The 16921-nt window shown below is 42.8% G+C and overlaps 1 protein-coding gene across 2 annotated transcripts in view; it reads left to right on the top strand.

Annotated features, from left to right (window-relative positions):
* The window catches only part of arhgef1a (Rho guanine nucleotide exchange factor (GEF) 1a), a 185320-nt gene that overhangs the window by 111785 nt on the left and 56614 nt on the right, over nt 1-16921 (top strand). For both annotated transcript variants that reach the window (XM_060904899.1, XM_060904900.1), the window contains exons 10-13: nt 6931-7048; nt 13174-13422; nt 13773-13849; nt 16153-16328. In XM_060904899.1, coding sequence (XP_060760882.1) covers nt 6931-7048; nt 13174-13422; nt 13773-13849; nt 16153-16328 — 620 coding nt within the window. The remainder of the gene's footprint in view (nt 1-6930; nt 7049-13173; nt 13423-13772; nt 13850-16152; nt 16329-16921) is intronic.

Below are 16921 nucleotides of genomic sequence, written 5' to 3'. Positions count from 1 at the left end.
AAATAAAAGACCAAAGAGCCTCATTTTTGTGGTGCTAGTTCGTAATATATGCTCATTCCAACTTACTCGATCGGGCATGTCGGGGACATAGCCCACTTGCCAAAAAGCGTGTTTCACTTGCCCCGGGCAATCGGGCAGTCCTTAATGTCGAGCCCTGAGATGGCTTAAATGCAGAGGAGGAATTTCACTGTGCTTGAGTACATATGCCAAATAAAGGCTTCTTCTTCAAATAAGTATGCTAAGAGAAAGCCTTTTTGTATGGATACATCCTTTTAACAGTGGTGTGAAGCACAAAGATCATTAGATACCATTTGTTACAAATGTGGAATTATTAGACCATTAAAAAGCATGACTGAAATAGACCTAAGACGTTGGCTTTTCACAACTCAGAATCTGCTTCGTACTGGTGACAGAGAGCTGGTGTTCAACGCTGAGCATGAGGTTGCGGTTGCAAAATGTAGTTGTGGAAAACAATTCCATTAAACTGCATAAGTCCAAGACAGAACTAACTGCAGATCAAGAAATATTTAGCGATATTAACAGTGTGAGTTTTGCCAGCAGCTACGTTGGCATGAAGCAGCTATAGTGAGTTTCATTCCAAAGGATCTTATAAATGACTTTTTAAAGCCAAGAGCCAAGTACAGTATGTCTTTATATGGATTTGTTTCTCACATCCAAATTTAATACCGATTATTTCCTTTATGGATTTCTTCATTTGAAAACAAAAAGAATATAGCCTTTGTTAATGTACTTGGATGGCCTAACCTCTGTAAAGGATGGAGATCTCGGAGGAACGTCTTCGTTCTGGAGGCTACTATCGCAGTACCATGTTAGAGGAGTGCCAAAATTTCCTGCAGCCATCTGCAAGAATGGTGATCATGGGATTTCTTGATGAACTGGATTAAAGATTAGCTTTAGCCCAAGAAAGAGGGTTGTTAAGGCCTGGCATGCTCGAGTTAGTCATCATGCTGCTTTCCAACAGTGAATGGGTCACGATCCATTCACACATAGGTTCGTTATTGAAACATCTGCCTGTTTATTTTACTTTTCTGAATGGTTCTTGTCAATCGTCAATCGAGATGTCTGTCTTGGAGGGAATGAATGAATGAATGAATGAATGAATGCAGGTTGCCTGGCAATCCTTGCAAGGGACAGTCAGAGTTATGATGATAGTTCATATTTCACTGGATGTATTGCTGGAGATGATACCGCGCATGTCGTCAGGTCCATAAATATATGTACATTGACAAATTTATTGTTGTTTTAGCTGCCTACCATGGTATATTAAGTTGAAATTGCAACCCCAAATCAGACAAAAGCTGGGATGGTATGTTGAAATTGAAATTAAAACTGAAGACAGCAATTTGTAAATAATCTGACCTTCCATTATTTGATGTTTTACCTCACGGGTTTTATTGCTTTTTCAAAATAAACACATTTCAGTTTTGATTCTTGCAGCACATTTCAAAAAAGTTGGGAGGTAAAGCACATTTTATAATGTTTCCATTCCTTCTCAAACACTTAAAAGATGTTAAAGGACTGAAGACACCAAGCGATGAAACGTTTCAGGTGTTACAGTATTTTGTCCCGTTCTTCCTGCAAACAGGTCTTAAGGTGTGCAAAAGTATGGGGTCGACATTATTGTCATACAACCTCAAATCAGAAAAAGTTGGGACGGTATGGAAAATGCAAATTTAAAAAAAAAAAAAAAAGCAGTGATTTCTAAATGTACTTTGACTTGTATTTCATTGCAGACAGAATGAACCCAAGATATTTTATATTTTTTTCTGGTCAACTTCATTTCATTTGTTAATATCCATCCATTCCTACGTTTCAGACCTGCAGCACATTCCAAAAAAAGTTGGGACGGGGGAAATTTAGGGCTAGTGATGAAGTAAAACAATTAAATAATGATTTGAAACAGGTGATTATAATCATGATTTGGTATAAAATCAGTATCCAGGAAAGGCCTAGTCTTTGAGGAACAAAGATGGGCCGAGGATCTGCAGTTTGTCAACGAATGCGTGAGAAAATTATTGCAATGTTTAAAAACAATGTTCCTCAAAAGAAAGATATAAAGGGATTTGGATATTTCACCCTCTACAGTGCATCATACTATTAAACAATTCAAGGAATCTGGAGGAATTTTGGTGTGTAAAGGGCAAAGGGCACAAGCCTAATCTGAACACCCGTGATCTCCGATCCCTCAGACGGCACTGCATCAAGAACCATCATTCATCTATAGCTGATAGAACCACATGGGCTCGGGATTACTTTGTCAAGCTTTACAATACCGAGTTACATCTACAAACGCCAGTTGAAACTTTATTGTGCAAAAAGGAAGCTTTATGTTGACTGTGTCCAGAAGCGCCATCGACTTCTCTGGGCTCAGAGGCATCTGGGATGGACCATCACACAGTGGAAATGTGTATTGTGGTCTGATGAATCAAGATTCCGGGTTCTTTTTGGAAGAAATGGACACCAACCAGACGAAAAAGACCAACCAGACTGTCACCAGCAACAAAAGTCCAAAAGCCAGGGTGTGTCATGGTACGGGGTTGTCTCAGTGAGAACTTTATTATTTTCTTCTGTAAATTCAGACAGCTAAAATTCCAGTAACTTTGTCATTGTTCAAATATTTATGGACCCGATTGTATGTGCCTCGAAAAAAAACAGCACATTTTGAAATTACTCAGACACCGCATGTTATGACATTTTGTGGGAGCGTACAAAAAAAAAAAAAGAGTACAAGATTGCAAAACTATCTTGCATGCGGAGAGTTTATCCCCAATTGCAAAGTTCTCTTAATTAGTTGTTATTAAATGCACATTTCCAAGAAAACAAAATGGAGGAATGATTAGACCATTATTCATAATAGTAAACTTGTTAACATTCCTGTATGCCTTTTATGTGTAGGTGCAATTGGTAATTAAGTGATCAATCTCATTAAATCAGTCTCATTAATTATTGTCATTAAATCAGTCTCATATTATCATTAAATCACTCATGGAATCAGTCTCATTGGATCAGTCTCATTAATTAATACCATTAATTTTGATGCTTAATAATAAATTACCAAACAGCTGGTATATTCCAAATTATTATGATCACTTACCATATTGCATAACTCATATGCACCTTGGAATTCTTTGAGATTGTGTGACTTCAAGGAATATGGAAGCAAATAACCACACAGTTTCAATAATAATGGAATTTATTCTAACAAAGATAAAAATGAATAATAGCAGTTGAAATCTTCAGCAAACAGTGAGGTATGTATATATGTGTGTGTGTGTGTTTGTGTGTGTGTGTATTAAAAGGGAATTAAACATGAAACATGTAGTGTGTGTGTAAAGCCTTCTGGCCTACGACAAAGGAGTTAGCTTTGAATGCTGGCTAGGTGTGTGCATGTGTGGGGGAGCTGACCACATGTTTCTAATGCCGCTTTTCCACTACAAACGCGGCTGAGTCGGGCTGAGCCGTGCCGTGCTGAGTCGGGCTGAGTTAGCTTTGGGAGTTAGCTTTGGTTGCTAAGACAAAAGAATTAGCTTTGTGTTGCTAGCTGAGGCAAAGGAAGGCTAGCTAACATGTGTTTGTGTGTGAGAGGCCTGGTGACCACGTGTTTCTAAGTAACAAGGGAGTTAGCTTTGGTTGCTAAGACAAAAGAATTAGCTTTAGGCTAATTTCACTAGCTTATAACAGTACTGAATCCACTGAAATCTTGATGAGGTCAAAATATGTGTAAATAATGAAATTAAAGTGTTAGAAAGAAAAAGGGGGCATGCAAAACCTATCTATTAAACAATTGAGAGATCAAAAATAGAATAAATGGTAGAAACACAAAATCATTGTGCACACTTAAACAGTTCCTGAGTTTAAATTCACACTAAGTAAATAAACTAATTCCTAAGACTAGTCTTTTTGCCCAAACTGCCAAGTCTTACTTCAGTATCTCTCCCTTTTGTAGAAAGCAGAGAATTCTTGGAGAGGCTGAGTTTCAGAGGAGCCCGTGGAGACTTCTGTAGAAAACAGAGAGTTCTTGGTCCGACACTTTGTAGCTCGTGGGAAGAAAATCTCTGATTAAGATAATGTGCACAGCTTTTATTAGAAGGAGCCAGTCACTTCTAACATTAATTAACTGCTTGGGCTGCAGTCCGTACGTACGTATAAGGAACAAATGGAAACCGGTTGTAGCTCAAGTTGAGTTTAAAATCTCGCGATTCTAGGATCAACCGTGGCCAAAGGTGAAAGAAAAGCGCGAAACTCTGATTCTTGAGTAAAAGAAAAGACATCTTTATCTGGTTTGCTCGGCGGAGCGAGCGATCCTCCTTGTGTCCAGACGGCTTGAAGTCCAAATGGAAAGAGGAGGAAGCGGAAACGTGTTCCGTTACTTATGACTTCAAAGAGGACGTGACGTTGGTGATCCCGCCCCGGCGTGACGCAGGTCAACGCGAAAGTTGGCTGATGGGAAATGTAGTTTCTTAAAGGGACTGTGTTACCTACATATGTTATGGTAAATGTTTGCATTGCAGGATTTGCATTCGTACATTATAACTGGCACTCAGGTTTCATACACACAGCAGATTGAATCGTTCCGTAAACCATTCATGCAGGCATGATATAGATCAGGCAGCATCATCACTACCTGATTCCCATCCCCTGTCCAGTTTTCAGTGCAGATGCATGGTGCAAATCAGGCAGGGGATGCATATCAGGTAACCACAAACAGTTTATATAGAAAACAACTAAGTAGCATGACTCTGCTGGCATAGAGGAGAAATGTCCTGAGTGCCTCTTACAACAGGGGTTCTCAACCTTTTCCACTTCAAGGCCCACCTATTCATACTTGTAATGAGTCGGGGCCCATTATAAAAGATCCCCAATTATTTTGGTTCATCTATTCTATTAGAATCTAACAATCTATTGTAAAGTGTATTAATGGGATGCGACACCACTCCCTGTTACAGATGGGAGCCCAGGAATTAAATAAATGCAATAAAAACAAACTGTTTTTAATTGTAGGTGTTGTATTTAAAATTGTATGGGTGTGCCAGAATCCAAACCATGCGTGCAGGACATTCTCAGTTAAAAGGGATTAATGATCCAAAAGTGGAGTCTGGTTCATTAACACAAGAACTTATTGCCATGTTTGTGTCCAGCAAACTAACAAGCTATTAAAACCAAGAAGTGGATGTAGAAACCACTCAATGGGATTAGATCCTTACACGCGAAAAAAGAAGGATTTTTCCTATGAGTTGGAAAATTATCCAGCCGTTGAGTGCCCCGGCATCTTAAACTACCTGGTGCTGCAGACATCGTTCTACACAGACACACAGATGAAAACCTGGAAGAGCATGGAGGAGAACAGCTTTTTATATGTGGCTGGGTTAAAGATCTGGGGATCAGGACACTACAAGATAGACGGTGGTAGACGGATCTAAGTGCAGGAAGAGTTTTTATTAGCAGGCGTGATATTTACAAAAGCAAAACAGAAAGCAGAATATTGAAACAGCATTATAAACATGGATAGAAACAAACGTGACAATGATAATGATAATACTTCGCAAAGCCTCTGTGAAAACAGTGTCCGTATCTGCGTGTGCTGATTGCACTCAAATCAGCGTCAGGTGTTTCCCGTAATGACTGGGTCCCAAGAGCGTGCACAATGCACTTCGTGAGTGCGCACAGCTGCTCAAGCACGCAAAGGCGTGACAGTCAAGTGTTCACCTGCTGCGTGACCACAAATTTAGCTCACGTGTATATCGTCACCAAAATGCCTCATTTTCATCGATAACCCATCACAAAGCATCGCGAGCTGTAGTGTGACCGTAGGTTCATGAGACGGATGCGACGTCGGGTGCGGCCCAGGAATTGTACCCGACTACGAGTAAAAATTAACTTCTCATCTCATCTCATTATCTCTAGCCGCTTTATCCTGTTCTACAGGGTCGCAGGCAAGCTGGAGCCTATCTCAGCTGACTACGGGCGAAAGGTGGGGTACACCCTGGACAAGTCGCCAGGTCATCACAGGGCCAGTTTGATTTAATTAGAACCTTTTGCAAAGTATTATTGTGACCAGGTTACTCGGTTTGGAATAGTGTATTGAAATTTAGAACGGTTTCTAAAATATGATTTCTAAATTGGCCAAACAAATTGAGCAAACACAGCTGACATCAGTGTGTGAGAAACCGACAAATAGAGAGATCAGTTCAGGAGCAGGATTAAGGAGAGGGACAAGCTGTTTGTGATGAGATAAATGAGGTGTGTGTTAGTGTGTGTGTGTGTGTGTGTGTGTGTGTGTGTGTGTTGCTGCAGTGGGAGGACAGTGATGTACAGCTGGATGGGAGTGGGTGTTATATGTGCTAATAGCCTTGCTGCCTGCATGTTGGCATAGTAGCGTGACTCATCAGTTTTTCAGGTATTCTCTTAGGAAAAGAACAAAAATATTTTCAATCATGAGATTTCTTTTTCCCATAAAAAGAAGTAATACAATGCTCGAATGTCTTACTCAAACCACAAGAAATGTGGATGTTTTGTTGAGACTGGTGTTTGTAGCCTTCAGTTGAACAACAGTGCGGTTTATCAGAAAGATGTTGCTGACGACAGTGCAGTGTGTTGAGGTTTTTTGTAACGCTGGTTCTGGGATGGTCTGGATGCACGCTAGCATGTGTAATGTTGCAAGGCAGGATTACTGCATAGTTAAATCTAACCAGTATGTAAGCGTACTCGTATGTAACTTGATGTTCTTGCTAGCTATGAATTGTAAATCATGATAAAAGGACAATTATTATGTGAATTAATACAAAACTTGAATATTCTGTACATTTATACTCGCAGATAATCATTAGCATTCTTACAGGATGGTTGTAAGGTTATTTGTATCTATTTTTACACCGCCTACATCTCTCTGTCTTTCTCTTACATGCTCAGAGGGTGAGTCGAGGTCCTCTGTTGCGTCGTCACGGTTTCCAGGAGTGCATTTTGCTGGTCACCCAACGCATCACTAAGTATCCTGTACTGGTGCAGCGCATCCTCGACAATACCAAGGGTGAGCCATCACTACGGTAACAGTGTGAACAGGACGCACACACACACACACAGCAAACATTTTGGACCGCCATTTTATTAAAGCTAGACTGCCTTTCACATTTTTCAAGTGTAGGTCTCATCTCATCTCATCTCATTATCTGTAGCCGCTTTATCCTGTTCTACAGGGTCGCAGGCAAGCTGGAGCCTATCCCAGCTGACTACGGGCGAAAGGCGGGGTACACCCTGGACAAGTCGCCAGGTCATCACAGGGCTGACACATAGACACAGACAACCATTCACACTCACACTCACACCTACGGTCAATTTAGAGTCACCAGTTAACCTAACCTGCATGTCTTTGGGGGAAACCGGAGCACCCGGAGGAAACCCACGCGGATACGGGGAGAACATGCAAACTCCACACAGAAAGGCCCTTGCCGGCCACGGGGCTCGAACCCGGACCTTCTTGCTGTGAGGCGACAGCGCTAACCACTACACCACCGTGCCGCCCCCAAGTGTAGGTCATAAAAAAAAAAATTTTCCCCGACACCCAATTATTTTTGTTGAGTGGACCGAAAGCTACTGAACTCAAATCACAGACTTCCAATTTTATTAGTTTTTTTAAAATAGAACAATTAATGAATTTAAGACCATGTGGCCCTAAATTCTCCGCTATTTTTTCCTGCTTCACCATGACCCAATACATGGCCTCCCTTGGCCAGGGATATGGCCCCGCTATGCAATATGTAAATAGCCCCACTGCCTTGTGGGCGGCTAGGGATAGCCAAAGGCTAAGGGAATGAACCCTGACAGAAATTCTGAGTGGAGCCCCGTCAGCAGCCTGGTGGTAATCCAGTCGCTGGCAACTCCTGCAGTCAAACTGGTCCCGGACGTACTGGCTACGCCTTTCCTTCGGACTCTACCAGCAAGACCAAGAGGGGGATTCTGGGAAATGGGCAAACCAGTTTCTCCATATACACTGCCCAGGCTAGCACATTTTTGGAGAGGTAACTTCAGCGTGTTGTACGGCTTTGCCTGGCACAGAAACAAACCAGGGAGTGGCCGTAACCAGTTCTAAGTCATGGCTCGATTGGCATAGAGCCTGACACCAGGGGTCACTCTCGACAGTGGGAGGGGCTTTATAGCCCCATTGGACATCTACCGCCTGCTTAAAGCTGGGCAGCCCCAGCTTTTTGGATCTTTGTGGACATGCAACAGTACCACCAATGATCATAAGAATAGTACGAATGAAAAGTGAGGCTGGAGCTGATTTCTTTCGAGCCCAGACTGTAGATTCATGCAGTCAATCATTGACATTCATGTGCAGTGATTATTCAGCTGGACTTATTCTCCATTTGGGCTGATCTTTTTTAAACCAGTGTTGCTGACGCATCTATACCACATCATCAGCAGTGACTGAGAAGGTGCATGTGAAATACAGTCATGAGTGTAATGAATATGAACGAGGTAGATTATCATCCTTTTTTCCCCAAGATGCCTTTGGAGGAAAAACTGAAAGTAGACACACTCAAGACATATTGTCTAATATGCGTTTTCTGTTTACTCTTCAAATTGAACATGGCATAAATCCATTCAAGCCTTATGGACATTTTTTAGTGGATTATGTAATTGAGCCACCTATTTGTCTTCAAGTGTGAGTGTAAACATTTGTCTTATATTATTATCCCCCCGGCATATAATGCAGCAGGATATAGCTATCGCTCTGTCCATCTGTAAACATTTTAGTTTCTGGAGCATAACTCAAAAACTATTAGGAATTTTTTCACAAAACCTGACAGTTATGTTAAGTGACTAGAGCGCTACGTTCACACTGCAAGGCTTAATGCTCAATTCCGATTTTTTTGTGAAATCCGATTTTTTTGTGAGGTCGTTCACATTAACAAATATATGCGACTTGTATGTGATCCTCAGTATGAACGAAAAGCGACCTAAAAGTGTTCCGCATGCGCATTGCAGGATACGACGACGTCACACGCAGTGAGCATGGCCAGTGTTTACGGAAGTAAAACCGCCCGGTTGCGGTATGACCCATCCAATCTAGCTTGAATAGCTGCATCCCCCCAAATGGAAATCAGCTCCCTAACCTCTGCGTCCTTCCATTGAGAAGATTCAGAACCTTCACAGCCCGAAGCGTCCCTCGCATTGATGTCATGCGCAGGGGCGCAGATACGTTTTTTGAACTGGGGGGGACAAAAAACTGGGGGGGACAAAGCTGCCAGCAAACCAACCCCAACCCCGATATGCCTGTCAAACTCGTTGTTAGTAACCATAGCAACCAAGCTCGAGCTCGCAACCTGTGCAGTCTGCGCAGCTCAACCAACCGAATATCAGTCTTTGTTTTGTTTTATGTGAGTTGTTGCAACTATGTATACACTGCTGTGCACCTCAATAAACCGAATGGTAATTAGTCTTTTGATTTTTCCGTGAGGTTTGCCTTATGCAAAGAAAGACAGCATAGACGTTTTTTCCTCCCTATAAGTGGGGGGGACCGAACGAGGTGAATTTAAATCTGACTCGTCCCCCCTCTATCTGCGCCCGTGATTATGCGCCATGTTGTTGTAACTTTTTTTGAGAGACCCGCCGCCTACTTCAGCGCAGAATAGTGACGTTTGTGGCTTGTTGATGACGTGTAAGTCGGATGAATGCGACCTGGCGGTTCAGACTGAAGTCACATATGAAAAGAGCGGATAGGAATGGGAATTAGGACCACATATCCAAACGGCCTGGGTCGGATTTGAAAAAATCGGATCTGTATCGTTCATATTGTCAATAAAAGATCGGATACAGGTCACATATGGGCGAAAAGATCGGATTTGAGTCACTTCAGCCTGCAGTGTGAACGTAGCCGAGGAGTTGCGCCTTTTGACATCTTGGGATTTCTGTGATTTTTCTTTTTTCCGTATTTCCATGACAACCAATTCAACTTAGGAAAATTTGGAGTGGGGTTTCATGTGGGGGCCGTGGGGGGATGTGTCATCTCCTGATGACTCTTGTTAGCCCCCGCCCAAACAAAGTTTGGCGGGGGATATAGAAATGGGTTCCGTCCGGCTGTCCGTCCGGTCAAGTTTTCGTTTCCGGGCCATATCTTTAAAACTACTGAAGATATCTTCATGAAACTTTGTATACATATCAAGCAACTTGTGAACTGGTGCCGTTTGCTATTTTGGATTTTTAAAAAAAGTACTTTTTCAAATTTTTCCATAAAAAATAGATTTTGCCTTAGTTTCTAAGAGCAATGTTCGTTTCCGAAGCATATATCCAAAACTATTCATGATACGGATTTGAAACTTGGTATACAGTGGTGCTTGAAAGTTTGTGAACCCTTTAGAATTTTCTATATTTCTGCATAAATGTGACCAAAAACATCATCAACTTTTCACACAAGTTCTAAAAGTAGATAAAGAGAACCCAGTTAAACAAATGAGACAAAAATATTATACTTGTTCATTTATTTATTGAGGAAAATGATCCAATATTACATATCTGTGAGCGGCAAAAGTATGTGAACCTTTGCTTTCAGTATCTGGTGTGACCCCCTTGTGCAGCAATAACTGAAACTAAATGTTTGCGGTAACTGTTGATCAGTCCTGCACACCGGCTTGGAGGAATTTTAGCCCGTTCCTCCGTACAGAACAGCTTCAACTCTGGGATGTTGGTGGGTTTCCTCACATGAACTGCTCGCTTCAGGTCCTTCCACAACATTTCCATTGGATTAAGGTCAGGACTTTGACTTGGCCATTCCAGAACATTAATTTTATTCTTCTTTAACCATTCTTTGGTAGAACGACTTGTGTGCTTAGGGTCGTTGTCTTGCTGCATGACCCACCTTCTCTTGAGATTCAGTTCATGGACAGATGTCCTGACATTTTCCTTTAGAATTCGCTGGTATAATTCAGAATTCATTGCTCCATCAATGATGGCAAGCTGTTCTGGCCCAGATGCAGCAAAACCACTATGTTTCACAGATGGGATAAGGTTCTTATGCTGGAATGCAGTGTTTTCCTTTCTCCAAACATAATGCTTCTCATTTAAACCAAAACGTTCTATTTTGGTCTCATCCGTCCACAAAACATTTTTCCAATAGCTTTCTGGCTTGTCCACGTGATCTTTAGCAAACTGCAGACGAGCAGCAATGTTCTTTTTGGAGAGCAGTGGCTTTCTCCTTGCAACCCTGCCATGCACACCATTGTTGTTTAGTGTTCTCCTGATGGTGGACTCATGAACATTAACATTAGCCAATGTGAGCGAGGCCTTCAGTCACTTAGAAGTTAGCCTGGGGTCCTTTTTGACCTTGCCGACTATTACACGCCTTGCTCTTGGAGTGATCTTTGTTGGTCGACCACTCCTGGGGAGGGTAACAATGGTCTTGAATTTCCTCCATTTGTACACAATCTGTCTGACTGTGGATTGGTGGAGTCCAAACTCTTTAGAGATGATTTTGTAACCTTTTCCAGCCTGATGAGCATCAACAACGCTTTTTCTGAGGTCCTCAGAAATCTCCTTTGTTCGTGCCATGATACACTTCCACAAACATGTGTTGTGAAGATCAGACTTTGATAGATCCCTGTTCTTTAAATAAAACAGGGTGCCCACTCACACCTGATTGTCATCCCATTGATTGAAAACACCTGACTCTAATTTCACCTTCAAATTAACTGCTAATCCTAAAGGTTCACATACTTTTGCCACTCACAGATATGTAATATTGGATCATTTTCCTCTAATAAATAAATGACCAAGTACAATATTTTTGTCTCATTTGTTTAACTGGGTTCTCTTGATCTACTTTCAGGACGTGTGTGAAAATCTGATGATGTTTTAGGTCATATTTATGCAGAAATATAGAAAATTCTAAAGGGTTCACAAGCTTTCAAGCACCACTGTATATGTTAACAAGGTGATATAGATGTGCCTTTTCATACTAAGAAATTTGAAAAATTTAAATTTTTCATGTTTCCTTGGAAACAATTTCAGACTTTGGCTACGTTTACATTAGACCGTATCTGTCTCGTTTTCTTCGCGGATGCACTGTCCGTTTACATTAAAACGCCGGGAAACGGGAATCCGCCAGGGTCCACGTATTCAATCCAGATCGTGTCAGGTCCGGTGCTGTGTAAACATTGAGAATACGCGGATACGCTGTGCTGAGCTCTAGCTGGCGTCTCATTGGACAACGTCACTGTGACATCCACCTTCCTGATTCGCTGGCGTTGGTCATGTGACGCGACTGCTGAAAAACGGCGCAGACTTCCGCCTTGTATCACCTTTCATTAAAGAGTATAAAAATATGAAAATACTGCAAATACTGATGCAAATACTGCCCATTGTGTAGTTATGATTGTCTTTAGGCTTGCCATCCTTCCACTTGCAAGTGGTAAGTGATATGCGCTCGGATCACACACACAGCGGCTCAGTCCCGAATCACTGCTCGTGCGCTTCACTCGCGCGCTCTGTGAGCTGCGCAGGGCCGGAGTGCGCACCCTCCAGAGGGCACTCGCTGTTTAGGGCGGAGTGATTTGGAGCGCAGGATGCCTGCGGAGCCGAGCGTATTCGTGTATTGGTGTTGCTGTGTGCACGCGAATCGTGTATTGGTGTTGCTGTGTGCACACTAATCGTTTTAAAAACGTTAATCTGATGATCCACTGATACGGTCTAATGTAAACATGGGCTTAGTCTCTCAGGTTAATCTTAAGGGTAGGTTTTGTTTCCAGAGCAGAACTTGAAAACTGTGAGTGGTACGGTCTTGAAAGTTGGTATATGTGTTGATTAAGTAATGCATGTGTGCCTTTTGATACTAAGAAATGTGAGAAATTGTAATTTTTAGCTCACCTGGACCAAAGGTCCGGTGGGTTTATGCCATGGGCTGCTGAGGTCAGTGTAAAGAGGTCGGGTTGGTTTCCTGCAGCAGAACTTAAAAAAAATGTGACAAATTGAAACTTGGTATACAGGGCGGGGGATATAGATGACTCGGTCTTCTTGTTATTATTGCTCTGCCACTGTTGAGACCTCATGAAGTCAGTGTTGATGAGATTTTGTAGGAACCATCTGTGCAGAAGTGCACAAGTTAACAGCGTGTTTATAGTCTGGTATTCTGATTTTATGTTTATATAATGTCCCATGTAGACAATCCAGAGGAGGAAGCGGGCCTGAAACAGGCTCTGGCACTGCTGCGAGATCTGTTGAATGGTGTGGAGCAGCAGGTGCTGGAGCTGGAGCGAACGCAACGGCTGCAGGAGATCCGCTCCAGACTGGACCCACGCTCTCAGGCCAAACTGCGCTCGGACGCCATGTTCAGACCTGCTGAGTTACTGCGCCGACAGCTCATCCATGAAGGCACACTGCTGTGGAAAACACCCAGCTCTAGACTTAAGGGTATTAATAAGGAGCGAAACGTGTCTGTGTGTGAGAGAGAGAACAAAGTTTCCTGATATGATTATAATATTGGTCTGATTGAGAAAGGAGATCGACGGTAGCAGTGATGAGATGTGACGGATTTAGAGACAAAGGACGAATGTTCTCACAAATGTTGTAAAACATGTAAAGAAACCTTTGTTTTCTTTTCCTCAGTCTCACTTTTTTTCTCCCCCGCCAATTTTTTCAGTAACTTAAAGTTGCGCATTTTCTGTTCTATTACTTTTGGACTCACTATAAGAGCGAGAAACTGTTTGCAGCATGATTGTGTGTTTTAACATGTTGTTTGTGTTACTGTTTGTATACTGTAGATGTTCAGGTTCTCCTCATGACTGATATACTAGTGTTCCTGCAGGAGAAAGATCAGAGATACATCTTTGCCAGTTTGGTGAGTCAACATACAGTTTGTTGGCCCATGCCCACAAAAATAACTCGCTTCTTTGCACACGTATCCAAACAACTCAGTCTCTCAACAACAGTTTTAATCTCAGTGCAGCTGCCTTCATAATAGCCCCCAAGCATAACTACGTCATCACTTGTTTACCGCAATGCATTATGGGGGATAGCCGTGCAATATAGGTGGATGTCAGATTAATTTTATGTGAGAGGAGCGATTTTGCCGTGCTCTGTTGTGGAAGACAATGAAATTGGTGATTTAAAGAGGTGGAGAACATGTTGAGGGTTAGCCAACATCAAATCAAGCTTGGTGCGAAGGTAAGAGTCAAGACCGATTCGACCACACTGTACAACAACAACATCAAATCTCAGAATGTCTTATCGAAACATTTATAAATGAGTGATTAGTTAAATAAAACTTGATATCAGGAAACATTAAAAAAAAAAAATCTTTGGAAGCCCGCTGATCTGCCGTGTCATGTTCAGTATAAATGCATTTACTTCAAAAAATGCCGCTAGTGAGGTACACTGAACATTATCCGTACCCGAAAGAGAACCCTTAAGGCCTCTGCATGCTCTTGCGACAAGGCTTTCGCAGATAGCTTTTCGCAGACAGTTTTAATTTATCGTTGAGCGGGGAGTAATAGGTGTGCGCGATGTTATTCACCGGCACGACGCAAGGGGGCGCGAATTCGCTAGGAGTAGTTGGTGGGTGTGGTTAGTGGAGTGTTTATCCTCCGGTTACTTATAATGACTAGAACTTTTTTTTTTTTATAAATGACTAGAACTGGAGTCGTATAGATGTACGTACTTCCTCAATCAACCGCTCTTCGTGCTGCTCCATCTTCGCTCGTGTTTTTAAAAATGCCGGTCCTGAAAACAAACCAAACCAGGAAAGTAGGGAAGCGGAAGTGCGTGTACAGCGGATGTAGAGTGGACCAATCAGAGCCCTCTTGTCTGCGGCGCTGTCTGCGAGGCTTCTGCGGTGGTCACAATTTTTGGGAGGTGCGCGCAGAGCGTCTGCGAAGGTGGGGGGGGCTACGCAGACACTGTCTGCGACGCTATCTGCGAGGACTGGGTTGTCAGCATAAATTGGCCTTTAGTGGTTTGGGAGTTTTATCGGTCCGACAGGCTCGTTCGGCTGCCGAGTGCCTCGGTACGTCGAGAAGTAAAGGCCGAAGAATGCTTCTGTGTTTTACAGGCTTTGGAATATCGCAAGTTTCAGACGAAGAACAGTGTCGATTGTTATAATCTTCTATAACCGAAAGTCGTTCCACAGTAGCCTGGGCCCGCCCATCCTAAGTGTGACGCAACACGGGGGCCTGTTGCGAACTTAGTCTGGCAAGGCAAGCTATCTCCAGCTCTTCCAAGCTCCCAAAAAATCGGGAGCCAATCAACTTTGAGCATCTCCAACGGCCCTGGGTAGAGGCGTGTTCAAGGCAGTGACGTAGTAGAACTGCGACCGGAAGCCATAGATTGTTTACAGAATCTATGCCGGAAGCGCTTCATTCACTAGAAACATTACGAACATGGAGCAGCAGCAAGCCTTTGACACAGCGGTAGATGCTGTATTGAAAGCATTCAACGGGAAGTTCTCATTGAAAACGGAGCAAAGAGCAGCCCTGGAGGTATTTATCTTCTTCCTGTTACTCAAGCAGTTTCCGTCGCGTCACATACGTCAGAGGAAAGAGTGATGTGATTGGTTTAAACTTCGTCACAGCCTTTTCTGGCTTTGACCAGTAGCAAACTGAGGCATTTCAGGGAGGTGGGTCAACCACGCGCTTTGGGAAACGGTTGGGCTTAATATCTTTGCCAGACCAATGCTTGCAGAGCTTTGAAGTTGCGTTAGCCAGACTAGTTCCACAGACCATGGAAATATTGCTGCGTCGCAGTTTAAGTACGTCTTTTTCCCACCAGAGAAATGTAAGCTACAAACACTTGTCCATTTCGATTCAGTTCGAAGGTTTTCGTTGCAGATTAAACTCCTCCATTTCTTTCTTTTCTTCTCCTCGACTGGCAGCTGATAAAAGCTCAACTTAGGTATTCTCTTTGTTGCAGAGGCACACAGCAATTCACTTTAGGCGGCATGGTTAAAACCGGTTAGACAGAACAATGCAGTGTTTAACAAAGGCGAAAGTAAACAATACGGCGGAGCTGACCCCGGGTATCACCCATAATGCATTGCGGTAAACAAGCGATGACGTTGATGCAGGTTTCCGATGTAACAAGCATTTATTTGTCGTCTCTCTGCCTCCTCGTCCTCTTCTCTACTAATCTCTTTTCATTTCTGCGTAGGATAAGTCTGCAGTAGTTTCACTGCAGAACCTGTTGGTCAGGGATATAGCCAATCAGGAGCGAGGGTTGTTCCTCATCAGCAGGGAGTTCAGCCCACCGGAGATGTACGAGCTGCATGCGGCTTCCAAAGAGGACCGAAACACTTGGCTACGGCACATACAGCAAGCCGTCAGCAGGTCACGCGCACACACTCATATACACACACAGTAAAATAAGCTGCAGAAGTTATACACACTAAAAAAAGCTGGATTCGGATAAGTTTAACGCAGACTACATAGACTAATTTAGTCGACTTTTCCAATGGACAGTATGGTATAGTACGGCACGGTATAGTAACACAAGCCTGAGTCCACATCTTGTTGTCTTAATCAAAATGTGGTCATGCTTGTATCACTATTCCCAAATTGGGATGTGTGCGTGCGTGCCTGCGTGCATGTGAGAGAAGCGAATTGTCGTGACTTGTCAAATATAATCACACGATTCAGATAACTGCCATTTTGTTAACCAATACTGCAAACTTTTTCTTTGAGCTGTGGAATACCTGCCATGTTTATGTTAGGCGAATTCCAAAAGGCTTTGTGTGTGTGTCTCATCTCATCTCATCTCATCATCTCTAGTTGCTTTATCCTGTTCTACAGGGTCGCAGGCAAGCTGGAGCCTATCCCAGCTGACTACGGGCGAAAGGCGGGGTACACCCTGGACAAGTCGCCAGGTCATCACAGGGCTGACACATAGACACAGACAACCATTCACACTCTCATTCACACCT

This window comes from Neoarius graeffei, chromosome 22 (assembly GCF_027579695.1).
Source record: "Neoarius graeffei isolate fNeoGra1 chromosome 22, fNeoGra1.pri, whole genome shotgun sequence".
NCBI classification, from domain to species: Eukaryota; Metazoa; Chordata; class Actinopteri; order Siluriformes; family Ariidae; genus Neoarius; species Neoarius graeffei.
The sequence above is the reverse complement of the archived record's forward strand: the minus strand, read 5'-3'. Positions and strand labels throughout refer to the sequence as shown.